The sequence below is a fragment of the Tripterygium wilfordii genome, chromosome 10 (genome assembly GCF_013401445.1).
Source record: "Tripterygium wilfordii isolate XIE 37 chromosome 10, ASM1340144v1, whole genome shotgun sequence".
Classification (NCBI taxonomy): domain Eukaryota; kingdom Viridiplantae; phylum Streptophyta; class Magnoliopsida; order Celastrales; family Celastraceae; genus Tripterygium; species Tripterygium wilfordii.
This window is the reverse complement of record NC_052241.1, coordinates 1,047,427-1,074,935: the sequence shown is the minus strand read 5'-3', so window position 1 is coordinate 1,074,935 and position 27,509 is coordinate 1,047,427. Positions and strand designations below refer to the sequence as shown.

General features: G+C 38.2%; 5 protein-coding genes across 11 annotated transcripts; 3 read left to right on the top strand and 2 right to left on the bottom strand.

Annotated features, from left to right (window-relative positions):
- Positions 1-405: 405 nt before the first annotated feature.
- LOC120007210 (squamosa promoter-binding-like protein 2) lies at positions 406-5,734 on the top strand. Of its 5 annotated transcripts, none has more exons than XM_038857417.1 (5): positions 406-579; positions 2,180-2,925; positions 3,376-3,506; positions 4,349-4,624; positions 5,208-5,734. In XM_038857417.1, the coding sequence occupies exons 2-5, from the start codon at positions 2,234-2,236 to the stop codon at positions 5,537-5,539; spliced, it is 1,431 nt and encodes a 476-aa protein (XP_038713345.1). In that variant the 5' UTR covers positions 406-579; positions 2,180-2,233; the 3' UTR covers positions 5,540-5,734. The 5 variants fall into 5 exon arrangements, with proteins under 5 accessions (XP_038713345.1, XP_038713343.1, XP_038713342.1 ...); XM_038857415.1 differs by lacking the exon at positions 406-579 and adding an exon at positions 787-1,781; XM_038857414.1 differs by lacking the exon at positions 406-579 and adding an exon at positions 788-1,781 and having other exon boundaries at positions 1,888-2,925.
- Positions 5,735-7,560: 1,826 nt separating this feature from the next.
- Positions 7,561-11,604, bottom strand: LOC120007212 (ranBP2-type zinc finger protein At1g67325-like). The gene is made up of 10 exons (XM_038857419.1): positions 11,501-11,604; positions 11,059-11,104; positions 10,121-10,236; positions 9,537-9,810; positions 9,221-9,291; positions 8,828-8,879; positions 8,630-8,739; positions 8,451-8,475; positions 8,229-8,380; positions 7,561-7,961 (listed from the first exon to the last, which is right to left on the bottom strand). The coding sequence occupies exons 1-10, from the start codon at positions 11,507-11,509 to the stop codon at positions 7,959-7,961; spliced, it is 858 nt and encodes a 285-aa protein (XP_038713347.1). The 5' UTR covers positions 11,510-11,604; the 3' UTR covers positions 7,561-7,958.
- Positions 11,605-12,618: 1,014 nt separating this feature from the next.
- On the top strand, positions 12,619-18,169 carry LOC120007696 (YTH domain-containing protein ECT1-like). 3 transcript variants are annotated; one of them, XM_038858092.1, is made up of 8 exons: positions 12,619-12,877; positions 13,553-13,592; positions 13,720-13,849; positions 14,455-14,531; positions 14,614-15,123; positions 15,895-16,419; positions 17,209-17,421; positions 17,617-18,169. In XM_038858092.1, the coding sequence occupies exons 2-8, from the start codon at positions 13,578-13,580 to the stop codon at positions 17,923-17,925; spliced, it is 1,779 nt and encodes a 592-aa protein (XP_038714020.1). In that variant the 5' UTR covers positions 12,619-12,877; positions 13,553-13,577; the 3' UTR covers positions 17,926-18,169. The 3 variants fall into 3 exon arrangements, with proteins under 3 accessions (XP_038714020.1, XP_038714018.1, XP_038714019.1); XM_038858090.1 differs by having other exon boundaries at positions 13,549-13,592; XM_038858091.1 differs by having other exon boundaries at positions 13,515-13,592.
- Positions 18,170-18,277: 108 nt separating this feature from the next.
- On the bottom strand, positions 18,278-20,005 carry LOC120007697 (non-specific lipid transfer protein GPI-anchored 1-like). Its single transcript, XM_038858093.1, has 2 exons — positions 19,441-20,005; positions 18,278-18,702 (listed from the first exon to the last, which is right to left on the bottom strand). The coding sequence occupies exons 1-2, from the start codon at positions 19,991-19,993 to the stop codon at positions 18,482-18,484; spliced, it is 774 nt and encodes a 257-aa protein (XP_038714021.1). The 5' UTR covers positions 19,994-20,005; the 3' UTR covers positions 18,278-18,481.
- A 4,104-nt stretch (positions 20,006-24,109) lies between these two features.
- On the top strand, positions 24,110-27,449 carry LOC120007475 (probable methyltransferase At1g27930). Its single transcript, XM_038857722.1, has 2 exons — positions 24,110-25,311; positions 27,203-27,449. Exon 1 carries the CDS (start codon positions 24,345-24,347, stop codon positions 25,266-25,268), a length of 924 nt encoding a protein of 307 aa, XP_038713650.1. The 5' UTR covers positions 24,110-24,344; the 3' UTR covers positions 25,269-25,311; positions 27,203-27,449.
- The last annotated feature ends 60 nt before the right edge of the window (positions 27,450-27,509 follow it).

Sequence of the window (27,509 nt, the reverse complement as noted above, 5' to 3'; positions counted from 1 at the left end):
GGTAATTGAAAGAGTTTATATGATCTAATTCGGTTACCAAATGTTCAAACATTTCAACTTAAAAATTTAAAATTGAATTTTTTTGAATATGAATATTTGGACAGATTTTCGATTATATGAACAATCAAACTGTTGATGTGACATAAAGAATTTATCTGATCAATGTGAAGCAATTTTTAATTTTACATTTCAAATTGAAACGTGAAACCGTTATTCAGTGACCAAAAATTGTATTACCCAATCTGTGCTTCAAAAGTTAAGAGGAGTAAACGAAGAGACTATCTAACCGTTTGGCTCGAAAAATACTGCAGTCAACTCAGTCAGACTCAGTTCGGCTCGGTCCTCTGCACAGAGTAGTACTATTTACCGACAAGAGAAATCCTTCTGAAACCGGCCAAAAAAAGCAAGGCTGTAAAAAAAGTGTGCAAATGGTGCATTCCACATGTCGCTTTTCTTGTGATTGATTGAAAAAACAATCCACAAATTTCTTCTCTGCAAATCCTTTCTTCACAGTCGAATCACATTCATGCAGCACAGCGGACCGATTTCTCTCCGCTTCCATGGTACTGACCTGACCCGGTAAGGATTATCATCTCCAATTTGTATTTTCCCTCAACAAAAATCGGACGAGGTGAAATGATTTCATTTGATTTGATTTTGTCTTTGCAAGTCAGAGAGGATGGAACAAGTAATCGCGGTGCGAGCGGATGGTGTTTTGTAGCTAATTTTGGAGAGGCATTTGTGGGTATTGTGGCTGATACAGCGAACATCATTTGCTTGTTACGTCCGAGTTTTTGAGCTTTGTTTTGTTTTGGAGTCTTATTGGAAAAGAGGGGAAGTAAAAAGGAAGACCTTTCTTTATCGTTGATTTTCTATCTTCCTCTTTAGGGAAAAGCAAAAGAAGCTAAACGACGCCTGTTCTGTTCTGAATTGGGGAAAAAAAGAACCCTAGCTAGAAACCAGACATTTCCCATCAAACCTTTAGCTTGTTCTAATGCCCTTATCCTAATGGACGTGCATCGATTAATTAGCAGCAAGAATTTATTTTTAGTTAATGATCTTAATTATTGCTCAAACTGTTGTCAATTGATGGGTCTTTTTCATCTGTGATTTTCTTTTTACTTGTTTTGAGCTTGTTGATTGCTTTTTCTGCCCGTGTTTTTTGTTTGTTAGCTTTGAACTTTCAATGGTTGATGTGCTCTGTGTCTCTTTCTTGCTAAATGGGATAGGCTTGTGGGGTTCGTTACGGAAGGTGTTCAAAAACACGGTGTTAGTTCTCAATAATTTATCGTTTGGTCTGCTTGGGTCTTATTCATTTAAGGGCCTACGTAGTTGGTTGCAGAAAACAAAACAAGGAAAATGTGATTGGAAAGTGAAATATTATGAGAGTGGGGTTCAGTTGGTGATGGTAAAAATTTAATCATTTCAATTGGGTTTTAAAGGCAGTTATTTCTGCTTGGATTGGACACAAAGGAAAAAGGATGTGGCCAAATGGGTGGTGGTCAGAAGTAAACTTCCATGGGCAATTGACCATCTTTTGAGAGAAGTAAACTTCCAGTACTGCTGTGAAATTTGTTGGGTATTAGAGTGGAAACTCATGGCTGGTAAAAAAACTTGAGTAGAAAATGAGGGGAATTTTTTTGGATTATAGTTCAATGAGGACTTCTGACTTTTGAGGGTAACTTGAAATTTGAGAGACCAGTTGCATCCAGTTGGCTTAAAACCTTGATTGGTTGGCCTTGCAGGGATGACGGAGACTGACCTCAACAAGGCAGTTCTTGGTTAGTTAATTTTATGATTGGCTTTTCTGTATGTTCTCCTTGTTGATCCTCTCTTATACTTTGATTGGATTCCCATTGAGCTGTGGAATTTGGTGGATTTGAGCAGCCTGAGCATGAGTTAAATGTTGGAAACAGTACCTACGAAGATGAAGATGACTAACGTTTGGTCTGTGAAGGTTTCCTATATCAGGCATATACCCTCTAATTTAGAGAAACTGGTGACTGTTTACAGATGTCAGATTTATGTGGGAGTTTTGCTGGGGTTTGATTGACCGAATTAAGGATTTCTGTTACATCGCTTATAAATTGGCAACTTTTCATGCATAACATCCTACAAATTTTGATCGTATTATGTCTTATTTATATATACCCATCCCCTGATGTTATAGTTCTTGCAGGATCTGATGTCTGGTTGCTTGTCTTCTACTTAAAGAAGTGTGCAGATTAGTTTTATGTGTTATATCAAGATGGAGTGGAACACAAAGCCTCCATTCCACTGGGATTGGGATAACTTAATTATGTTCAATTCAGCATCAAGTCCTAAAAAATTACAACCAACAGTGTGGGATTTTGATGGTGAGGGGGGAATTGAATCTGGGTCTATCTACTCATCTGGTGGAGGTGACGGCAGTGGTGTTTCTGGCTCAGATCTTGGACTTGCTTCTTTGTCAAAGAGCTCGAAATCTGCATCCATCGATTCTTCTCCAACAGTGGAAGTGAAAACATCCAAGATTACTTTGATGGCAAATCAAGGTACTCCAGAAGAGTTTACTACCACAAAAGAACTTGCTCAGGCCAAGCCAACTGGTACTTCTCCAGTGCTCGAGGCTTCAGTTGGTTCAGGTGAGCCATTCCTCAGTTTAAAGCTTGGGAAACAACCACACTTCGAAGATGGTTGTGCCGTGAGCAATACTAAGACATTATCTTTATCTGTGATTCCCGTGTTGTCTGTCGCTACGGCAAAGAGGTCAAAGTCCAATTTTCAGAATACTCAAGTTCCTCGCTGCCAAGTTGAAGGCTGTAACCTGGACCTCACATCAGCTAAGGATTACCATCGTAAACATAGAATTTGTGAAAGTCATTCGAAGTTCCCGAAAGTCATTGTAAATGGTCTGGAACGCCGCTTCTGCCAGCAGTGTAGCAGGTAAAGTTTCAAACAGAGCTGACAATTTTATTTAGAATATGCTTTATCTGAAATATTGATGCTCTCTTTGATTGATCTTTGTTAAATTTGCATGAAGATATAAGATTATGGAAATTTATTGCATATAATTATTTCTAGAAGGACTATACTGGACAAGTGAATGAGAAACCATGTACTGCATTTCAACTAAATTTCTCTTTATATGTTCATGATGGAATCTTAGTAATTTCTCATATGGATTCATATAGTTGACCCCAACATTGTTTGAGATGAGGGCTATGATGATGATGATGTTTCATTCATGTAGCGAAACCATGACGTATTGGGATAAGGGCTTTGATGATAATATTGATTACAATCTTTTAAGTTTAATATGGGGAAGATATGCTTTGCTTGTCGCTAATTGAGGTTCACATTGATGTGATAATATCTTGGTTTTCGATGTCAAAGGTTCCATGGTCTAGCAGAGTTCGACGAGAAGAAGCGAAGTTGTCGTAGGCGGCTTACTGATCACAATGCTAGACGACGCAAACCACCAGCGGTCCATTTTAATGCAGCAAGGCTGCCTTCATCTTTATATGGTACTGGCACAACTCGGGCTTTGATTATCCTTTTTTCTACTGAGATAGAGTTTGTGCCTTTGTGGAGTGACTGATTATACAAGCATGCTATTGGACATTGTTTACCACTGAATATCATACTCTGAGGTTAAAATCTTTTGTTTATGCACCAAAAATTTAAAAGTAAATATAGAATATGAAGATTAAGAAACTCCTTCATGGCAGTTATATATGTTCATACATGGTTGGCAAGTTCTGATTTGGATGTGTTCAGTGCACAAAAATGAAAGAAAAGGTAAAGAAAAGAAAATTGCAATGTAGCTTCTACTACTACAAAATTGTGCATGCGAGTAAGGATTGATTTATGTCCATCTTAGACAGCAAAGTATATTAATACTCTTACTTCTGGCAACCAGTTTATCTATCTGTTGAAGAAAACATGGGTATTGTGAAAGTCTGACTGCATTTGAACATGAAGAAGGATGTATGACTTTCTTTTTTCTTTTCAAAAAACCATTTAACGTGGGACATATTTGATGACGTCGATGGTTTTCTGTTAAAATATTGTTATTTATTTTTGCTTTTAATCTTTTTTTGGTGCTATATAAAAGTTTATTTTTGATTAAAGAAAAGGTCCTTCATTCCATTTCATGGTGCATTTTCAGGAAGTTTATAATATGATGTGTTGCAGATGTTGTTAGATATAGGCATATAGCGTTGCAGTTTGGCCAAGCAAAACTTTTATTTGTGACAGTCCCCCCACTTGATCGACTGACAAGCTGAAAACATTCATGATCATGCGATTAGTATTAGATTCCCCTACCCGTCATGTGACTTATAATGATCTGTGCTTTCCTGTGCAGATGAGAAGCAGCAGATGAGTCTTATTTGGAACAGAAGCCGAAGCCCACTTGGTAATACAAAGCCTGATGCAAGTTTTAAATGGGGAGGCACATGCAGCGACAAGGTCATACAAAGGAAAGATTATATGTCAAGACCTATACAAGTTGGAGACATCGATGGGCAGCTGCATTTATCCACCCATGAGCTGACAAATCACATCACTCTATCTCACCATGATTCCAATGGGATCTTGCCACCCAAGAACAAGGGCACCATAGCTGAGGTTCTCAACCAAGGTGTGTTTTTCCTTTCATATTGTGTTAAATGAGCCATAATTGTTGCTTTTAATCTCATTCAATGTTTGCATTCAAAAAAAATCTTTCTCATTCAATATTTTCTTCACTTTCTTAGATGGTAATACTTATCAGGATATGCTTTGAGATGACATATATACCGCTGAAGGTCTTTATTGCCTCCTGTGAGGTTTGGTGTTTGGCGTTATGTTAATTGGATCGAAATGGATATAAGAAAATCTTAGGGGCGGAGTAGAATCTCTATGTAGCTGGTTAGACATAAAAAAAAGCCAACTTAAGGTGTAGTTTTCTTGTTTCTTTAAAAAGAAAATGATCAAATGAAATAGTCTCTCCTCCTGGCAGGAGCAAGTCTGCGTACCCTTCCCCGACTCCACCTCTATTTCGGGAGCCTTATACAAGAGAGTTGTTCACCTTTACCAATGATAAAATGATACCGCCAACTTTAAGCATTGCTGTGAAGAAAACTAGCATTAGTCGTTGCCATGAAATGCTGTGTCGCCAACTAAAGACATGCTTATTTTACCTGACTTTATGCAAAAAGTTAAGAGGTGACTGAATTATGCAGGCTTAGAAGAACCCAGGATCTCCTCTAATGTAGATGCAACACAGGATCTTCATTGTGCTCTCTCTCTTCTGTCAAGTGATTCTTGGGGTTCATGCCAGCCAAAGTCCTCTTCCTTCGAACTTCCCATGCACACGCACCATGCCATCATGCCTCAGACTGCAGTGCATGTGATTCCCCGAGGTCTGCCACTTCCTTCGTCAGAGTGCTGGCGGAATGAGCAACACTCTAGCAGTTCCCAAGTTCATTCTTTGGCGTCGGCTAGTGATGGCAGCAGTTTTACTCAAGGATTCCAGCTGTATGGGAGTGGCCTCTATCCTAACCAGTTGAACTGACTTATCAGACCAGATCAACCAAGCCAGCAGATAGATTCACATGTTAATGAATGTCAGTTTCTGGCAATCTATTTGAAATCTGATGGATTTTCATTTCATTTCTGCCCTTTGAATTGAATCACTATAACAGTAAATGGATGCTAATGATTTTAAGTGTGCCATCAACTCAACAATATGATATTCTTAGTTCAACTGTTGGATAATGTATCTGGAATTTCAATGGATCAAATGGGTCTTCTGAGCTCACCATTCCAGGTACAGTGCCATTGAGTACAAATATTCTCAAAATAACATTACCAATGAACAATATCTCAAGAACAATGGGGATATCACATGCAAGCTACCTCCTGAAGGATCTTTCAGAAAACAAATGGCGTTCCGGGACCATCAAAATGTACCGAAGCATTCCTATCACAAACCTGAAATATCGAGCTAGACATCGGTGTGGTGTCGACTAGAGAAACTCCGACCATTAAGTCAATTGATGGTGGATGGAATTTGTGATGAGAGAAGTGAAAGATCTTTAGAAAGAGTGAGAGCAAGATACTAACGTAGTTTAGTCTTTTACGAGATTGAGACCTCATGTATTTATCATAGTTGAACTTGAGCATTATAGTTTGCTCACACGACTGGCACGTTATCCTTGAGATAAGCCTTGGACTCGGATTGTGTTGTGGGCCTTTTGTAGAGCAGACAACCTGGGCCATGGGCTTTGTTGGGCTGCACCATGGATTTGGCTCTCAGAGGCTTATTAAGCATGACTATTGACTTCGACTCTTGCGGGTAGTATACTTGTAGGCCATGGCCCTGTAGGCTTCGCCAAGAGATAAGACCGTCGATTGAGACTCTAGTGAGCTTTGCTTGGCAAATTTGCGTGTAGACAGCATTTGGCCCACACAACTCTTTGCTGCCAATTTCAAGTCACGGCATTTGTCCTTCATATTTTCCGCAAAAAATTTGAAATAACAAAGTAAAATACTTAAGACAAGTAATCGTCGTGGAACAGAATCAAAAATAATTCAACGGACTTCAGCGCCGCTATCCTCCGGAGCCGTCACCAATGTAATAACACGGGTCTCACGTGGATTTTTCAAACCAGTCAACGGCATATATACATTAATAACACGGAGTTCTCAATAACCAAAACTACTACACTAACACTGCGAGAACCATGAACAGCTTAGATGACATTCATATGTGTGATTCGAACCTCCCCATCTCCTTTCCATGTAATTAAAAAAACTACAATGACGATGACTCGCGGTGCTTATTTGATGCGAAAAGCAAATGCAGGGAATAGAATTTGGGTTACTCCCACTTTGATTGTCATACCTTGTAAAGTTTTAATGCATCAAACAATAAATCATTAAAAAAAAAAAAAAAAAAAAAAAAAAAAAAAAAAAAAAAAAACAGCCCTAGGATTTCATAGTTTTGACAAACTCAACCTAGCAAGAATTGAGGAGATAATAACACAAAACAAAATAGAAAAAAGAACATCACCAACAGCCAAACATGGTTATCAATCCAAGCCCCATAATTTATACCTGTAAGATGTCAATAGGGATGAAACAGATGGACCAGAGGACTCATTACTCCATCAATTAGGAGGAACTTTACAAATTATAAACAAAAGCAGATGCAGAAAGCTACGACTAAAAACTAGTCAAAAGGAATGGAGATAATAGACTAAGTCATATATCTTTAAACCACTTAATAAAGTGACTTGCACCAAAAACGAAAACTTCATCAGATTAGATCAGACTACATGATTTACCAATCTGTAATTGATGCTGAGACAATAAAAGTTCTGCTCTCAGTTCTATGATTGCAAGACCAGAATAATTATGAGACCGTTCCACATTGACAAAGTAAGCACATGCCACAAATATCACATCACGTCAGGCAACAAATGGGCAAGAATAAATAGCAAATCCTAAGACCAACGACCAATTGCCAGAAGATTTATACTCTGACAAAATTCTGGTCTAACTAGGTTAGGACTCGGGTACTCCATACACTTCTAACAGAAGCATTGGCTGGAATCACGATACTTTAACCACAATAAAACATATCCAAAACAGATATTGCAGTCTGTAGTTTCGTCTCTAATACAGATAACATATCTAAATTTATGGTAACATACCAGCTATAATAGATGAGCTGATTCCAACAGTACAGAAACCAACCAATCTGTGAAATCTTAGCCAGACCAAGCTGGCTGACACATTGCATAGGAGGATCCATAAAGACCACATTACCATCGCCTTTAACACAACAACTTGACACAAATCATGAGAAGGTAGAGTAACTCAACAACTGCTGCAACATGAGGACGACACGACTGACTTTCAGACACCCATATTGAGCAATGCTGGACGACAACTCTGGACCTTCCCAACCCTCACACATGTCCTAGTACTCACTGGAACAGTAGACAATTGCAAATCAATGGATGCAAAAGAAAAGCAATGACAATTAACAATGTGTGTAGCATTGAAAGAAAAGAGGGAGAGAGCGGGAGCGAAGAGATGTGTGGTGGATGAGAAGCAGCCTTCTTGAAAAACAAAAAAAAATAAAGTTTTTTATAATTGATTCTGGTTGAGTTTGGGACGCATACATAGACAAACAACAGAAACAGCAATTTCAGGCAACTAATGTTAATACAAAACATATACATTGCACAACAGACCTGATCATTCTCATCTGGCTCAGGTAAAGGAGAGTTCTTCGACTCATCAGGTTTGTCAGCCCCACAGTTTTGTCTATTACACTTGGTTCGGAATGGATAGTTTATGTTGTTACACTTATCACACTTCCAGCTGCCATCGGGCATCTTTTGTTCTGAAAAGCAAAAGGTATGTGAGATGGAATCCAAAACAAAAAACTTAAGACTTAAGCAACTAGGACTTACTGGAACTTTTATCAGATTTTGCAGCCTGCATGAAAAAGAGCATTCTCTCAAATCAGATAATGTTGTGTCAAACTATATAGAGCACTTTCTACAACTAAGTTGTACAGAACAATGACAATGACCCATAACATGGCTCTCTAGACTTATTTTACAGTCTTAAAAAAGAAAGCAAACCAGACCTGAGATCCAGGCTTGGGTGTATTGCACTTCCTCATGTTACAAACAGGTCTGAAAGAAAAATTGATGTTCCCACATTTCGGGCAGGTCCAATCATTATCACGAGTCGCATCTAGATGCATTGGAACAAGATAAATTAGAATACAAAGAAGTTTCCACTATACTCATTCATTTCATGAAAAAAGCATAGAAGTACAAACCTGCACCCCTTTTCTGAGATTTATCATCGGGGAAAAATCCTGGCCTTGGCCCCTGAGCAAAGGATTCTCATGAATTAGTTGTAATAAGCCCCAAGAGCACAAGTGTGTATGCATGAGGGGAAGGAGAAGAAGTCAGAAGGGAATGTAAGTTCTATCCAAAGATAAGAGGAAATTCATTAAATCTAAATAAGGAAAATGATGTTTTGTTCTGTATTTTATTGAGTGCGCCAAGGGGCAAGCCAATCTATACATGAACGGATATGGATACAAATACAAAAGCAATAGTTAGAGCAGCCAAAGCTCCATAAAGTACCATAATTAAGAAACTCGCATGAAGGCTGTATAAGACAACTAAGTAGAACTCCTGATAATACGAATCTAAGATTAGCATACCATTGCTGTGGGGCCCATGGGAATACCCAGGCCATACCGATCCATCAGGGGAGGCATACCATACATCCCACCTGGAAAAAGGAGGGGAAAAAAGCAAACTCAAAAAAATTGATCATAGAACAGAGTTCCACAAACTGTGCTGTTAACAACTCATAATAATGACAATTAAGTGCTTTGAAAAACCAATTTACTTATTAACTGCAATAAACAAGATGATCAACCATAAAGTACGACTGGACATCTACGCTAGGGGAATCTTTAAAGAAATGGGAAATCAAAGACAAATTATAACAATAGAAGGGGGAGAAGAAAATACCATTGCCCATCATTGATCCACTAGAATATGGGGCTGGTCCAGATATGTGAAGTGGTCGATAAGGACTTCCAGCAGAAAGGCGATTGCCATAGTTGTAGTGATAAGCTGAACCCCCAGAATATGGTACATCATATGGAGGAATTGGGGATCCATTGAAAAAAGAAGATCCATATGGTGGCACACCAAGATACATCGACGAAGGTGCACCAGAACCTACATAGGGAGCCGAGGATGAGTAGCCCTGTGGGGCTTGCACATGCTTGGGAGCAGGTTTCTGGAAGGAAAGGAAAATAATAATTAAGGTATACAAAAGGACACTATATCTCAACATGATCAGAGTGAAAGGTACAAATTCATCACAAAACATATAATGATGCATAGCCCTAAACGTTGCCAGCCTCCAATTTTTCAATTATTAGTAGTTTTCACGTTCAACAGTTCCTGCGGCACAAAATATTTTATTGTCTTGCCAAGGGAAAAGGAATGAAATACTATGCTAATTCCTAAATACCACCAAAGTGGTTCTCCCAAGTGAATATCCAGCATTGCATTCATCTCAAAACAAAAGAGGAAAATTTGCTCACTGAATTATGATCAGCTGGCCTAGACTGAGTGCAATTACGCATGTTGCAAGTTGTCCTAAATGAAAAATTAACATTGCCACAGCTTGGGCATGTCCAATCGTCCTCCCTGCGACTACCTGCCAAACACAAAGAAATTGTTTAGACGTCTTTGCAACCATAAGTTACTACCAGCATTTAACATGGAATAAATCCCAGAGCTATGCTAAATGGTCATCAAAGGAGGCAACACTTTTCATAAAATACATCATAAGTACATGGACAAGGTGAACAGATTACAACCAAACACATGCACACTGGAAGGTGCACACAAAAGGTTTTTGTGTCTTATGAACTGCTCATTTCCTTTAAGCAAAGTCAACGAAATGTGGTCTTATGCCATATGTCAAGTTGAATTCCTGTTCATCATAAAAGACTTTCACATTATGACACCATTCAGTCATTCACAATAAGATGAAATACTACATATACAAATACATCACATCTACCATTGGGATTTTTTCTCACAATTTACTCAGGCAAATCCTAGGCTGGAAAACAGTGCAGAAGAACCACATGGAGGGGAAAATACCCCTAAACAAAATGTCCAACAAATATCAAACCAGTGAGATAGCCAGTGATTGTGTACCCAGGCAGAGCTGGAACATTTTTTTGGGATAAATGCTTAGGATTATGGTGATGCTGATGATATTAAAGCCAGTATAGAAGTTTTTAGGGTAAATGAATGAGCATTTCAACGTCAACTACAGGGAAGTAGAGGATGCGAACGTATCGAAAAAATGGATGTGGTTTAGCCAAATCGGCTTTCATTGAAGCAACCAACGAATAAAATCAACCAAAGACCATTACATAATGTAACAGAAGTGCAAGTATATCTTGCAACAAATGCTGGATCTTCTAAAACTCATTAAAAAAAAAAAAACAGAGAGATTACTGCATACCGTCGGTTCTAGCACGCTTGGCTGCTGAGGAATTTCTATTATCCACCTGAACAACCAAACAACACAAATCAATCGCCAACTAACAAATCACAAAAATCAACAAGCCAACACCTTAACAGCTCTTCATGAATTATAAACTGATAGCTCAACAACCTCACTCTTAACTATAATCAGGAAACCACAAATACAAAATCAATTGTTATCAAAAAAAAATCATAGCAATACAATATTCGAGCACATTGAATATGTCATGAAGCAACAATAAACAACACAACAGTAGAAAACCCGAATTTCCATTAAATCTTCGAATTGAACCAAATTACCAACCAAAAAAAAAGAGCTAAGCTAACACCGGCTTTTAGGGTTCACGAAACAAGCAAGAAATCGAACGAATCGGAAAAAAAGTCAAACAAGATATCGAAAGAATTCGACGACAAGGTACCTGAGACATGACGACGGTGATAGACGATTCGCTTTCGAGTCGGGTCTCTTGCGATTGCTCCGGCCGAGAGTCGCGATCGAGTGAAAAAAGGAGAGAGGAACACTGTGAATGGGGATTATAAAGCTGATGCGAAAATATATTTGGGGAATATGGACGGCGTACGAGATCTGGTGGACCCACACACGGACGGTCCAGATGTACTTCTATTTTTCCCTAATATTTGTTAGGAATAAAATGTTGTATTATAATAGTTCTTGCTAATATGCAACTTTTAGACAATATTGGTAATATCACATAATGTTTTCTTTTTTATGTTGTTTTTTTTCCTTTTCCCAATGTAGCCTATGTATATATGAAAATTAATTTATTGAATTGAATATATTTATTTTGATTAATGTGATACATTAACTTTAATAATACATTTAGTATACATAATATACCAATATATGTAGGGAGACTATCCATTAATTTATAAAGATGAATGATAAATAAATATGAATTTATAATTATTATACTACACAAATAATTAAAAAGAATTTTGACACGTGACAATCTATTAGATACATTGAAAGGGGCGTGACAATATGAGAATAAAGTTAACTTTCCTAACTTCTGATTAAAAAATGATAGATAGATAGGTAGGTAGCATAAATAGTATTGACGGACTTTATAAAGGTTCTTCGTAACAAAAAAATATCAATCTATAGATGATGAGTGCATTTACATTCTTCAACCTTGTCGCTTACCCTAACAATATTTGTTTTGTCCATGCTACTTAAACATACATGAATACATGATATCATAAATATATATATATATATATATATATATATATATATATATATATATACACACTAAAATAACATCTTTTAGAAGCTATGGAAAATTAGTGATTTTATTTATGTGGAAGGGGTATGTATTTGGTATAGATTGTAAATAAAGAAGACTAAATTTATTTTTCATTATTTTAATTTAATTACCTATGTAACCATTTATTAATTTTATTTCATATAGTACAAAAGAAATATATAAAAGAAGAAAAAATGCAATAATAATCTTACGTTAAGAGGATATATACTGCCAATATTATAAGGCACTACTGTGTGTGTATTGTTTATAGCTATTTCATCACTCCCAAGGCCTTAACCCACTCGAGTACTGAACTCGCTTTCTAATTCCTATCGACTCTGTACCCTAAAACCTTCCCACTCACTCCTCTTATTCACTTCACTTATCTTCTTCGCCCTCCTGTGTCCTTTATATTTCCTTTCCTTGAACCAATAATTCACCTGAAACCGTATAGTTTTAAACCCAACTCGAGTTTTGGTACAGGAATGGCAACGACCTATCAAATCCACGATCAAGTGACCGCCACTGGTATGCGAATGACGGATTGTAGTTTTTCTTTTTGTTCCTCTTTTGGATTTTTGTTTGTTTGGAAATATTGTGGAGTTAATCGGAGTTGTGAACAGAGATAAAATGGCGTAAGTGTGAACAATAAAGGCTCTTGATTGTTGATTTTTCTGTACTGGGTTACGGTTTTTTAAGAACTTGAGACAAACATGGAAGTGATTTATCATCAAAGTTGGGGGTTTTGGTTGGGCTTGATAATTAAATTGTATTGGCGAAAGTAAGTTGTATGAATGTCATATTGTTTAATTTACGGTGTTTTTGTGGGTTGTTATTTAATGTTTTGATGATCGTGACTATCATTAGAATATACAGATGATGAAATTCATGTTGATATGCTTCTCCACAGCACATGTCTGGCAATCGAATGAAAATTGTGATTTAGCATATTTGATGTGAAATTTAGTAGCTTTGCTCTTTAGAAACCATGTTTTTATCATCCAACACTAAAGATGCTGTACAAAATTTTGGTTTATTAAATAATCCAGTTAGTATTACATGTTTTTCGTTGGTGCATGTGATACTCATCCGGGGTGCATTACTTTTTGCATGTTTACCTCTGCTTTTATCGTAGTTATCAATTAATTGTATTTCCTAATTCTAGAGTATGCTAAAGTCTTGGAACATTTCAATGCTAGATAGAAGAGATTTATCTGCTGAACCGAATATGCTGAAGGATCAGGTAATCTTTCGACTCTGTCCTTCCATATATCATGTTTATTCTGAACGTTTAGCATCCGTCGAAGTAATTTTTGTTCTTTGAATAAACTACTGCTGTAGATGATGAGAATTTATTTCATTCTATGCAGGCTGTTGTTAATATTGGTCCTCCTACGAATAATGTAACTCAATCAGAATATTTGAGCTCCGTTGGGGATCTTAATGTTAACTTTTCTCCTACCACATATCCAGTTCAATCCCATCCAATTTACCATGGAGGTTAGTTATTAATGTGGTTCTAAAGTGTATATCGTTTGGAAGTAGTAATGGCCTAATGGGTACGTACTGCACAAGTAAAATTTAACAGTATGAATGTATTTATATTCTTATACATTTTTCCATATATTTTCTTATATCAATGATATGACTAGCTGCTATTATTTTCCTAGATCGATAATAATAAATTTGTGTAGCTACATCATTATTAAATTGCAATTTTGCTGAGATGATGATGGGTGGATCTGCGGTGGGTTGTGTTGTTACTTCTGTTCGCAATAATATTTGAAAGCTTAATTTTACCTTTTGAATTTGTAACTGTATTTCCTCTCAATTTGCTATCTGACAACTCTTTGTGCGTCAATAAGCTTGCTCCTCAGAGTATGTTCTGTTTTCTTTTTCCTTTCTTTTAAATGCATAGGGTTGTGGTGGAATTTTGAATGAAAAAGGCATCGGGCTATGAACTGCTAAACGTTACATTTGCATTGCTTCTCATAAGAGCCGTCTTACCTAATTATTGCTTCAAATGGAGGGGCAAAATAAAATTACCTCTTCTATACTGGTCATGTTCGTTATTTTTGGATGCCTCATTTATTTTTATCATCCAGGTTATAATGATTCAACTGCCCAATGGGGTGCATTCCTTCCTCATTCCCATACCGAAGGCCTGAAGAACAGTGCTCATGTAAGTGAGCTATTGTATTTTCCTCTTTTAGTTTTTGGTTTTTTCGTCTCTTTGTTCAGCTTAGTAAATACCTCAAATGCAGGGCATTTACAATGAAACTTCATCTCTTCCATTTCATGGTTACGCAAGCAACTCTCAAATGGTCCAGAGACCATATTCTCCTATCGCATCACAACTGCCTTTTGTTCCTGGCCATGGCCAGTTTTACAATGAACATTATTATCCCGCCTCAGATCTGCCTCATCAGCAGCGACTAGTTCCTCCAAACCATCCATGCAATTTGCCACCAACTTCTATTTCTCAGTCAGAGCTGTGTGCAAACATTGATGTACAAGGGGCCAGTGAGAGATTTGTGCCAAGACAAGGTTACCTGCCTGTGTTGGGATCTTCTGGTAGAGGAAACATCCTCCCTGTAAACTCTGGCAGTTTTAACTTATTGCAACAAGGGTTTGACGAGTTTGGAGTTGGTGGATTGCGGTCAGAACGGTTGAAGTTCTTGAATGAGAAGAGTTCGTTGGCACAATTGTCAGCATCGGCACATTCTCCAAAACCGATTGGTTCACTAGGGTTCCCTAAAAATAATTTTGACATGGTTAGTTTTCTTGTTATGCACTACTTATGTAAAATATATTATGAAAAGTGCACTGCGCACCCTCCTCATAGTTATAAAATCTGGAGTGGATGATTCTATTTCTTAATTTGAGGGGACAGTCTTTTCTGTCATGTAATTTGAGTGGTTCTTTTGAACTATTTAGTGGAAAATAGGGAGATGTCTTTCATTTGTTATTTACATGCTTCGAATTTCCATAGTTGCAAACATATTCAAATTGTCTCCTAGTGAATGATAAAATCTTTAGATGAAAATTTTCATTAAAGCAGTATGATTTTCCTCATCTTGATGTCCTCTGGTGTTTCTAGATTAAGTGGGAAACTGGTTTTTCATCATTTTGTTTGCCGTTCATACTGAGACTTACACGTAAGTAATTGCTAAGTGAGATTTTAATGCAATATACTATGGACATTTAATGCTGCATCTACAACTACAATATGTGATCAACAATGGCACAGCTCAGTGTCTTGTTTATCAGTTTTTGCAGAATTTTGAAATTGAGGGTTTATGGCCATATCCTCAGATGAGATAAATAGGAACCACCATGAGAATCATGTAACAGTACATGACTTTTATGATTCATATTGTTTGCCTTAGTACCAGTATCATTACTATGCTAGATATTAATCATTTTTGGATTTGAATTGCTGTTGTTTTAAGTTGGATGGAAATGAATACTTCTGATCATTGACTGTTGCTGTACAAACTATCAATCAAATTTTTTTTAGTGACTAACAATCAAACACTGTGCAGGCTTCTCAACAAAAAGAACTTTTGTCTGGTTTTGGATCTCATTCAAGCTCCAGCTACAATGGCAATCCTCAGCATCAATGTGGTAAGGGCTCTAGCTATGGAATTACGTCCACTCACAGCTTGGGAATGAGCAATCAGAACTGGCCCACATTGGACGAAGCAAGACTAGGGGAGAGGTGCAGTGACTTCCCGTGTGGTTGTAGTATATCACTTGATACGCTTAGTGAGCGAAATAGAGGACCACGAGCATTTAAGCCAAGAAGTCAGACTGCAACAAATGGAACTATGATTGATAATTTCAAGAATGACACATTTGCTGACATTTATAGAGAGTGTTATAAGACTTTTGCAACAGACTATAAGGAGGCAAAGTTCTTTGTCATCAAATCTTACAGTGAAGACAATGTTCACAAGAGCATAAAGTATGGTGTCTGGGCAAGCACCCCAAATGGCAATAAGAAGTTAGATACAGCTTATCATGAAGCAAAGGAGAAAGAGACATACCCAATCTTTCTGCTGTTTTCGGTAATTCTGATCGGCTAGTTGTCTTGATGTTGAATGAGCAGAAGTAATGTGGAAGTTGATAATGAAGAATTTAACTTGGAATAAGTTCATTTGCCATCTGAAAGCGTTGATAGTAGTTAGAAATATGGTCATTGTCTGATTTTATTTTTTAATACAAAACTTTCTGAACCATGCAAATGTTGAAATCTTTCTGTGTTGCTGTCAGGTTGTCATTCAGGCAGTGGTGGAGAGTACTGATCAGTAATGTGTGTGTTTGATTTGCTCAGTAATGTGTTTGATCCAATGACCTTTAGTTTAATATTTTAGTGTCTTGTTTCTGATTGTATCAGAGAGGCACCCCCCTTAGAGCTTTGTTTTATAAATTCTTTTGTCTGCTAAAAAACATTCATTGTGTGTGTGTGTGTGTGTGTGTTTTTCAGATGTGTGTATTTTCCCCCTTTTTTCCCCTTTCAGCACGAGATGGATGTGCTTGCTTATTTCTTATCATTTCTGAATTAAAAGCATAATTTCCTGAGGTATAATTGCATTATTATTCAGCTGTAGTCTTATTTCTTTCTTTCCTTAGCCTTATTGCTTTCGTATTTCAATTTTGTCGTTTTAGTAGCATGGGGCATTTTGCCAACTAGTTTTCTGAACAGATGAAATGTGTGCTCTTTGTTCTGTATTTTCCTTCATTGATCATACATTGGCTTAACTTGTTTCCATGTGCTACTGAGACTATCACAAGAACATGGAACTCTATATCTTCAATCGCTGATGACAATATTTTCACCTTACAATTGTATGCAGGTGAATGCAAGTGCCCAGTTCTGTGGAGTGGCTGAGATGATTGGACCAGTTGACTTTGACAAGAGTGTCGATTATTGGCAGCAGGACAAGTGGTCTGGACAGTTCCCGGTCAAATGGCACATTATTAAAGATGTTCCTAACAGTCAGTTCCGTCACATTATTCTTGAAAACAATGATAACAAGCCAGTCACTAACAGTAGAGATACTCAAGAGGTAAAAACTCGTCACGGTTTTCCATCTCTCTCTGTTTTAGGTGGGAATGATGGTTGAAATGTTGATGTGTTGCCGAAGTTGTTCCATTTGGTTGTCATAGGAGGATAATCAGTCATTAGAAGCAGTTTCGAATTTTGTTGCAGGTCATCCTAAAGAATCTCATTTCATATTTTATTACTGCCTCAAATCATGCAGGTGGGATTGAGACAGGGTATCCAGATGTTGGACATATTTAAGAACTACGAAACTTGCTCATCAATCCTAGACGATTTTCAGTTTTACGAAGAACGCCAAAAAGCAATGCGGGAAAGGAAGTCCAAACAACAAGAATCGATTCCCGTGGCTAGTCATGTCGCTGAAATTAGCGAGCAACTTAGCTCCACTTCACTTTCAGATGACTTCGTAAAGAGAATGTCAAGGAGTTTTGCTCAAGCCTTGTTGTTGAGTGAGAGAGAGACAAAGAATACTGATTTCCAAGGGGTTGGCCGGAGAAATCAATCATAAGAAAGATGAAGCCGACACTCATCGTGACAAAGTACTATATTTCATAGGTTCTTTGGATGGGGATTCTTAAACCTTAACTCCCACCTATCAATACTTCATTTGTTTATTTCTTTTGGGGTTATTTTGATTGTTCGCATGCAAATCATTTTTGGATTGCTAGCCTGAAACATATATAGTATACATATATATAATGTTCAATATCTATCTTTGACTTTGATAATGAATATTCTATATATTATGGAAATCATTTGGGTGATCTGATCCTTCATCATCAAAACCTTTATCCCTAAACTCCCAAAAGTTTAGGGTCAGCTGGAAATCCGGAAATCTACTATGTGTATTCAAATGTAGGTGATTTGATTGTAGTTGGAATATCAGATGAAGAAAAACAAACATGAAAGCAAAGATAATGTTTACATTGAAGCAGAAAAGTTGCAGAAACTAGAAGAGATGCAAAAGAAAATGACAGGAAAGCTCCTAGAAAGTTGAAAGAAACAGACAAGTGAGTAATGCATGATTTTCGATCTCCAGTTTTCTAAGCCTTCATGCCCACAAGTTAAAACACTGAGGCAAACCCAGGAGGGAATGCACATAGAGACATGACCAGAGCAATCATCAGAGGAGCAGCCAGGCTAGGTCCGTGGTTGGTTCCATCAGAGTCATCAACTTTTGTTGGAGCTGCAGTCGTTGTTCCTGCTGTGGCTGGAGCTGCTGATGATGACGAATTACCGGAGAAGATAGCCGCGTCTGGTGATTTGGGATCCAAACCTAGAAGCTCTGTCAATTCAATGGCAAAATAGTTAGCCAACTATTGAAAAGGTGATTATCAAAGTTAATTAGTTTATGGATATATTTCTATGGCACAAACAAACCCTAATCCATTATAACTCGGGATAATCAGAATATGACAATGCATTGCATCAAACATGTCATGATCAATGGAGGAGCATGATATACATTATTGCCTCCATCAGGTACAATACAACACCAAATGAAATGAAATGATACACTTGATCATGTATATACATGTTTAACAACAAAGAAGTTTTCATGGGATGATGAAATTGACTTTGATAATTCCTTACAAATGTAGGAGATCGTAGGTTCAAAACTCTCACGTCCAACATTGTTTTTGGTACAGGACTCGACCGGTATTTCTTGTCTCTGATGTGGCGTGGGTTGGGTTGGGTTGGCAGAGCTGGCTCACTTATCAAGTGGGTATGTTGGGATAGGAAATCGCCGGCGTGATGCGGGCTGAATTGACAGGGCTGACTCAGCTGTTCATGTTGGACTGAGAAATTGTCGGTCATAAAAAAAAGACAGCATACGTGTTTAACGGACATGCAGAGGATCAACTAAACAGTGTTCATGGACAAATGGTTGGTATCTTCCCTGACAGGAACCAGAAATTAACACACATGACGTTTAAGGCTCACTACTTCTTCAGTGGATCTTCTGGTTTCCGAATTTATTTTCAAAAAAAAGAAAAAGAACGAACAAGAAGAGTCGACTTACTGGGGCAATCACTGGCAGTAGCATTAGTCAAGGCGCAAGCCGAAGGGAGCTGAAGCAACTTAGCCTCCTGAATCCCCAAGCTTTTGACCATATCGTTCCCACTGTGAACTTGCTGAATGATAAAGCAAAGGCACTGCGGTTGACTCCCCTTTATCTCCTTCACCGAACTACAACACTCCTTCGTCGGCGTCTTCTCTTTTCCCGTCACAAAGTCCAGACACGCCGTCACTTTCTGAAGGTTATCCGAGCATTCCTTGCTCAAATCCTTCGCAACAACCGCGCCGCACAGAAACAAACAAGCAGCGAAGCAGATAACAACAGATCCGGCCCTCATTTTTCGTCGCTCGATCGATCTGAGCTCTGCTTCAGCTTTTCCTCTGTATACAAGCAAGAGAGTAGATCCCGCTTTTATTTGAACGGCTAGGATGGTGTCGTAGGCTTTTAATGTTGAATCTGAGTGGATTAAAGCTATGATTGAGGCCCAATTTTTGTAGACCGTGGGATTTAATTTTGACGGTGGAGATGATGTCCTAAGTTTTAAATGGAGGCCCATGGGGTAGTTGGGCCTGCAATAAAGTTCGGAGTGGTCTGAATCTGAACCTATGTGTTGATGAGGTTGAACTGTTATCTTACACGTGTTGGGTTGCATGCACGTTGCTGAGCTGTAACATATTAAAGATTTGAAATAAAAGTTTGACTCGTTGACTCTCAAATTTAATGCAATCTTGGAGTTGTCTGTACAGTCGTCATCATATACTGCTCACATACGGACGCCAGAAAGTAGAGCGTCCGCTTTTTACTCAAGGCAGGGGAAGTGGAAGTATTAAGGGTGATAAAATTATGTCCGATCATAATTGAATTTGTTTGATCCGAATTAAATCGAGTTTGAATATAAATTATATATTCAAAATTCAAATCCCAACATAATTTTTTTGTCCAGTTTAAAATCGGGTTTGAGTCAAAATATAATAATCTTGATGGTTTACTTGTCTATACCCTAATCCGAATTAGGTTATTGTCCCATTTACTTATCCGGATTTAAACCAATATGAATTTGATAAATTAAGTATGTTTGAAATCCAATTCGGATTAAGATCTAGACATAAACACATGTTGTTATCCCACTGGAATTGATTTTTTTCCATCCTTAAAATGGAACCCAAACCAATAAACCCCACAAGAAAATCACTTTTCTATTTTTTTGTGAAAGGTAGAAAAGTGGACGCCCGTAAGTTTAAAACTTACAGCCATTGAGCGTTTCCGATACATCAAATAGCTGATTTTTTGGTTTTTTAGTGTCACCAAGATTATACCCATTGTAGATACCCGAATCTACAATCGTTGAATAGTCAACGTAATTTATATGGGGGCCTTCTATAACGGAATCTTGTGAAACAAAGCAAGGCTGAGATCAAAGAACTTGGGCACCGGTGGGGTACCTACCAAAGAACCTCCGACGCTCAAGTCAGTCAACCGAAACCGGGTTGGTCAAAGCAAAGATCTCAGAATAGTAAATGCAAATGTTGGTATGGAAAATAAAGAATGCAGGGTCAAGAGAGCTGTGAGTGAGTCGGAGGTTGAAGAAGGCGAGAGAGCAAGGGGTCTGAGTCTCCTCGATTGCGTCCCCCACTCCCGAGGGAGAGGGGGGCTTTTATAGTGGGGTGATTTGCCGACCAAGGCTGACATACTGGGTACTATAGTACAATGCGCAGGCAAATATGGGAAGGTGGTGTCGAATGTCAGGACACATGGCCTATTTTGGTTGGTTGAGGTCAAGGTTGTACAGTCGTCAGGAGGCTCAATGTTGTAAGTCAACTGTATCGGCGTGCTTGTGTCAGGGGTTGTATTTGTCTTATTGAGGCTAAGTCTGACAATGGTCTCAGAGGACCATTGCCTTAGGGTGGCCAAGTCAGAACAGGGGATCATAATTTAGTTATATGATGGATAATATGCACGTACAAACATGATATGTGATGAAGTTGAGTTGGGTGATTGATACCTAAGGCGAGCATGACCAACGCTCGTCAACTGTCCACAATGTTGATCGACTTGGGCGTTGGTCAAGCTGATCGTTGACTGATTCTGACGTCGTCCATGGGCGGTTGATGGTGTGGAATGCCTTTGGTTTGGTTGCCTGATGATGACCACCCGAAGATGTTGGACGCCTATGAGCCAGACCGCTTTAGACTTATTCCGATTATGTTGACCGACTAGGTGGTTGACCAATTTGCGCATTACTCGACTCGGTCGTTGATCAACTTAGGTTCGTCTCGTTTGACTCCATTGGTCAAATTGTGCGTTGACTGTCGTATCATCCAATTGTGCTAGTTTATACACGTTTGACTGAGAAATTAGTCCGTGACGATTTTTTGCCACTACACCCATCAATTCCCTAACCCCTCCTGTCCCGAGCCACTGGTCCAAGCCCACCAGTGAATAAGTGATCAATGTGAATCAATGGTCTGGTCCGGACCATTGGACCGACCAATGACGAAGTTGAGAACTATACCATTTTGAGCTCACTCATCCTACAAAAGCCCATTTTCCATAGGCCTGATTAGATATTATTGGGCTTGTATAATACAATGTTTTGGGCCAACTGGTACTGTAAATAGTGAGCCCGGAAACTTCACATGTAATGACTAAATGAGGTCCGTTGAATTGATTAGATGGCGGTCAAAGTGATCCATTTATTTTTTAAGTTGCGTTTGATCTTGTTTGGGCTGGAGTGGAATGGGTAGCAATTGTAGTCTTTGAATTGAATTTTCTAACATGATATCGAAACAAAAGCTCGATCCATTTGAACATAACCTCTACATGTATACTTTTTGGGTTTAACATAACTCAACTCAGAAGTGTAGGAGATATTAAGACTTTATCTCACATCGGATTGATATAACTCAACCGAATATCATATAAACAAAGATTAAGACTCTCCTACACAACCGATGCGTATGCCAAGGAGCCAACAAGGTCTTGAAAGTGGACTAGCAGTATTTAGGCTGAATTTTCTAAGACGGTTAGCAATAATGCAACCATGCAACTTACATGGGTGGTTGTGAGACCAGTCTTTAAGCTCCCAACAGAAAAAGTCATTCCTCATTATGAAGTATGAACTTGTCTTGAAATTTAATCAACAAATACATCAAAAGGTTGTCTTTTTTGGTCTTTTAAGTCAATTTAGTTGACTGGCTTTTGTGTGGAAAAAAATATTGTTTTATATTGAAATCATAGAACTCGTAAAGAAATTAAATATGCAATCGAGTCAAGACTTCACCAAAAAACTCGACCTCAAATACGACTAAATTGCATGACCCGGGTCATCTACTATCATTAGAAATACGAAATATATCAGATTGATTAGGTGAGAGACAATTGCGTGGTTTATAATTTGAGCCTAAACTATTCTTAATTGTAGAAGAGTTTTTTAAGGACAAAGCTGTTTGGGTCTTAAAGCTCAAAGCGGACAATATTTTTGTAAATGGATTGGATCGAACCTTTTTCATCTCGTTCTTCTGCTTAATCTACTTCTCTCCATTTAGAAATGTGTTGTGTTTTGACCTCCTATGATAAGGTGAGGTGAGTTCTGAAACTATAGTGAGGTGAGTAGTTGTGATAAATAAGTGTTTGACTTGTCACTAAAAATATTGTGGTAAGGTGGGGGTAAAATTGGATATCTTTCCTTGATATCAATTAATTTTTGATGAATTTATTGTTGTCAAAATATAAATAGAAAAATAAAATTGATTGAAGGAAAAATTGAAGAAAAAATATATTGTGTTTTTAATGTTGACAATATGGTCAACCATGTTGACTCGGGAGTGGAGCATCTCCCTGCAACTTCAGTTTCAATTTTGAACTCACCACGATGATACCGTAACACACCGTTTGGCCAAATATTTATTTGTTCGAATGCAGTGCATTCAAATCAAAAGCGATGCATTTGATATGTGCAAATACACTGCAAACGCATCTGTTACAATTATCCATAAGATCTAGGTTGAGCCCGACTCTTTGAATTCGAATATGTTACTAAAAATATATACACTCATCATCCATTATACACGTTATTAGAAAAACTACAAATATGTAGCTATTCCGCCAATCTTGGGTTTGAATTCCATTGGGACGTATTTGAGAATTTATTTAGTATTTTGGGTGGGGTAAGGATTGTAAATATAGGATTTCTCCTATCCATAATTAAAGCAAGAACTTTAAATGCGGACTAATTTTTAAGGGGTGGATAAATGAAATAATAAGTATGTGCCATTACATTGGATCCCATATGTATATATATATATTTTTTTGAAAGGCTTACAGGTCACACACGTTAAGCCATGACCGAGAGATATGAAGGTCACTACAGCGGATGAAAAATTACCCAAATCCCAAACCCCTTGGTGAGAATAGAACCCTGAACCTCAAGGTCCTGGACAGACAATCTGACCAACCAGGCTACCTCCCATTCTCGGATCCCATATGTTCTAAATTAACCGTGACCATATAGAATGTGTTAAATAACATTAATAAATGTTGTGTATTCAACTAATAATTAGGATAACCAAATAACTGTGATCTTTATCATTTTCGATCATCTAATAATATACTTTTACGTACAAGATAGGGCTCCAATTGGGAATCCCTTAATTGAGTTAATTGTGATTCCCCATCTTTGCTCAATAAGGGGGCTTGGAAAAGTAAGAAAATCAATCAAGACTCCCTCCATTGAAGGGAAACTCATAATTACTGTTCTCCGACCCCACCAAAAAACCAAACTTCAACCATAACTCTCCATCTGTCCAAACAGAATTTCTACTTGTGAAAGAACGTGCCACCCGTTTTAATTTTTAATTTTCTCTCTCTAAAAATTACCCCCCTCTCTCTCTATATATATAATTACATATATGAATCTTGACAGAGAAATACAAAATATCTTCACGGCAAAAGAGAGAATGAAGAGAGAAGACCTAAAACCTCGTTTATACCATCCGGAGAGGAAATGGTTTCTCGCCGCGGCTATAACTGGCTTACTCATCGGCGCACTGCTCATTTCCAGCTTCATCCGCGACACAGACAACCCTCTCTTCTGCTCTCTAGCCAGCTACAAGACTGGCGCAGCCGCTAAAGACGATCCTACGCCGATCCAGCTCAAAGCGATCGTCCACTACGCCACGTCGAGCATCGTCCCGCAACAGAACCTGGCCGAGATCTCAATCTCCTTGGAGGTGCTCAAATCCAAAGCTCCCTGCAATTTTCTTGTATTTGGGCTGGGCCATGATTCCCTCATGTGGGCCTCGCTTAATCCACGTGGCAAGACGCTATTCCTGGAAGAGGATCCGACTTGGGTCCAGACCGTCCTCAAGGACGCACCGTTTCTCCGTGCCCATCACGTCCCGTACCGGACTCACCTCTCCGAAGCAGACGACCTCCGCAACACTTATCGCTCCGAGCCGAACTGTTCTCCGACGAAGGCTTATTTGCGCGGCAACGAGAAGTGCAAGTTAGCGTTGACCGGCATGCCAGACGAGGTTTACGATACGGAGTGGGATCTGATAATGATCGACGCGCCGAGAGGTTACTTCGCTGAGGCGCCGGGGCGGATGGGAGCGATATTCTCTGCGGCGGTGATGGCGAGGCACAGGAAGGGATCCGGTGTGACGCACGTGTTCCTCCACGACATAGATCGGAGGGTGGAGAAGGCGTTTGCGGAGGAGTTCCTTTGTAGGAAGTACCGGGTTAACTCTGCAGGGAGGCTTTGGCACTTTGAAATACCGTCTGCTGCTAACGTGAGCCGTGGTGGAGAGGATAAGAGTGTTAGTTTTTGCTAGAATGCGGTTGCGGTCCCCAGATGTGCTGTGGCCTATCTTTAAGGTAAATTCGTATATTGGTTTGATATTTTTTAGAGTTTTTTTGATAATTAATTAATTATTATGTGATGTATTTGTGGCCTAGTTGGCTGAGATGAATCATTCTAGACGGAGAATGTCAGAAACTATCTTAATATTGAAAGAGCTGTCTTTGGCCATGTAGATTTTTTTATAATTAAATGTGTTATTTAAGAGGGGAGTGTGGCGCCGATGGTGGGGGAATTACATTTAAGTAAGTTTTAGATTTTTTTTTTCTAGTAAAAGCCGATATATTTGACTTATTACAGGTTTCTTGACGCGGTGTGTGATAGCTTTAGCCTTTGGTTGATACTTTTGAAATATGATGAACTGACTTAAATATGCGTAATTAATAGTAAATGTTTGTATGGGCCAAAACCCAAAATGCTCATTAGGTCCAAACAACAAAACGAGACAAGGCCCACGGTTTAAAAGACGCCCAACAGGTTCAAAGTCTCCCTCGGTTTCCTTGGGTTACTGCTTCAGCAGTAGAATTTATGACGGTGTGATTTGATGCAGGTGTGAATTAGAGCATCCACAATGGGATGATTTTGAAGTGCTTGAGATAATACTTTCTTGATAAATTAAGCGTTAGATGTTCACAATGGGTACTTGAGATGATACTTTCTTGATAAGTTAAGCACTACATGCACACTTGTGATAAAAAATGACACTTGAAAAATTAGTTCATACTTGATCTTTAAAGTGTATGATAATTGATGAATAGTGAAGAGAGAGGTGATGAAAAAGGAAGAGAGATGTGATGAAAAGTAAGAGAGAGATGATGGAAAGAGAGAGAGAAGATAAAAAGGAAGAGAGAGGTGATGAAAAATAAGAGAGAGATGATGAAAAAGAAGAGAGAGAAAATAAAGAAAATGAATATAGAGTGTTGGAATGTATGGAGTGTTGATGAATAGTATAGATTGTGGGACCCAATCACCCAATTAAATTGTGCCACCTAAGAGAAATGAGAAGAGAGAGAATATAATTTAGTGAAATTTGGAGTGTGTGCACAAGTAGCACCATTGTGGATGCTCTTATATATATATATTCATGGATTGGATTCAAAGTTGTACTACTAATATTCTTTCACCGATTCACTGGTAGACAATGTGGGTGTTTGGCAGTGCGTTTGTGCTGTGTTCAGTTACAACACACCTCACAGCACAATAGTTTTTTGTGACACACCAAACAGCTTTTGAGTTCCAACTCACCTCACAGCACCACAACTTTTTACCTCACAGCACTCCCAAACGCTTACAATGTATGTTGAATTATCCTACGTAATCAAATTAGGTCAATTATTTTATTTTAGATTAATGTACAATATAAACATTAAGTGATTTTATATTAATATTATTAGTCATCTAATATAACCGTAATTTAGATACGCCAAACACACCTCACAGCACCACAGTTTTAAAAGTGATGCGCCAAACAGTTTTTTACGTTTCAACTCACCTCACAGCACCACAGTTTTATAATTCACAGCACCACACCACACCTCACAGCACCTCACAGCATTCCCAAACAAGCCCAATGATTCCCGACAGGGTGAAGATTTTTTTAGGGATTTGAAAATTGTTGGTGATATTCGTAGGCACTTGCTAACGTGCGCTGGAATAATTTTAAAAATGGTGGGTAATTGGGAAGTGGCTTGTGTCTCCTGACAAAAATACCCCCAAAAAAGGAGGAGTCCTTCATGACATTGCCACGTGTTAAGGGCCTTGAAGTAGGAGTTACTTTAATTTTCTTAAATTTCACACACATTGTCCAATCCCAATCTACTCATTTATTAGTGTGCCGTTTATACAATTTTTTGAATTTGGTAAACAAATAGAACTATGTGATGACCACTATAATGACTTCTATTGCAGGCGATTAATCCGCGTTGCCACCTGTTTGGCAAAGACAATATAGGACGGCGAACTATTGGAGTAAACCAATACATTTTCCAATTTATACTATGATATGATTCAATCTATAGATGATAAACTCTCTCTCCTTTCTCTTTTTAGTATGGTGATTATAATGGATGAACCATTCTGTCTTTTGGATATGATTCTTGAAAGCAAGATTGCATCTATATGAGTATATGCTATATGAGTATATGCTTTGTCAGTAGGTTGGGCAGATCTGATTTCAGTTTCATTATTTATTTATGTTTTGTGATACGACATATCT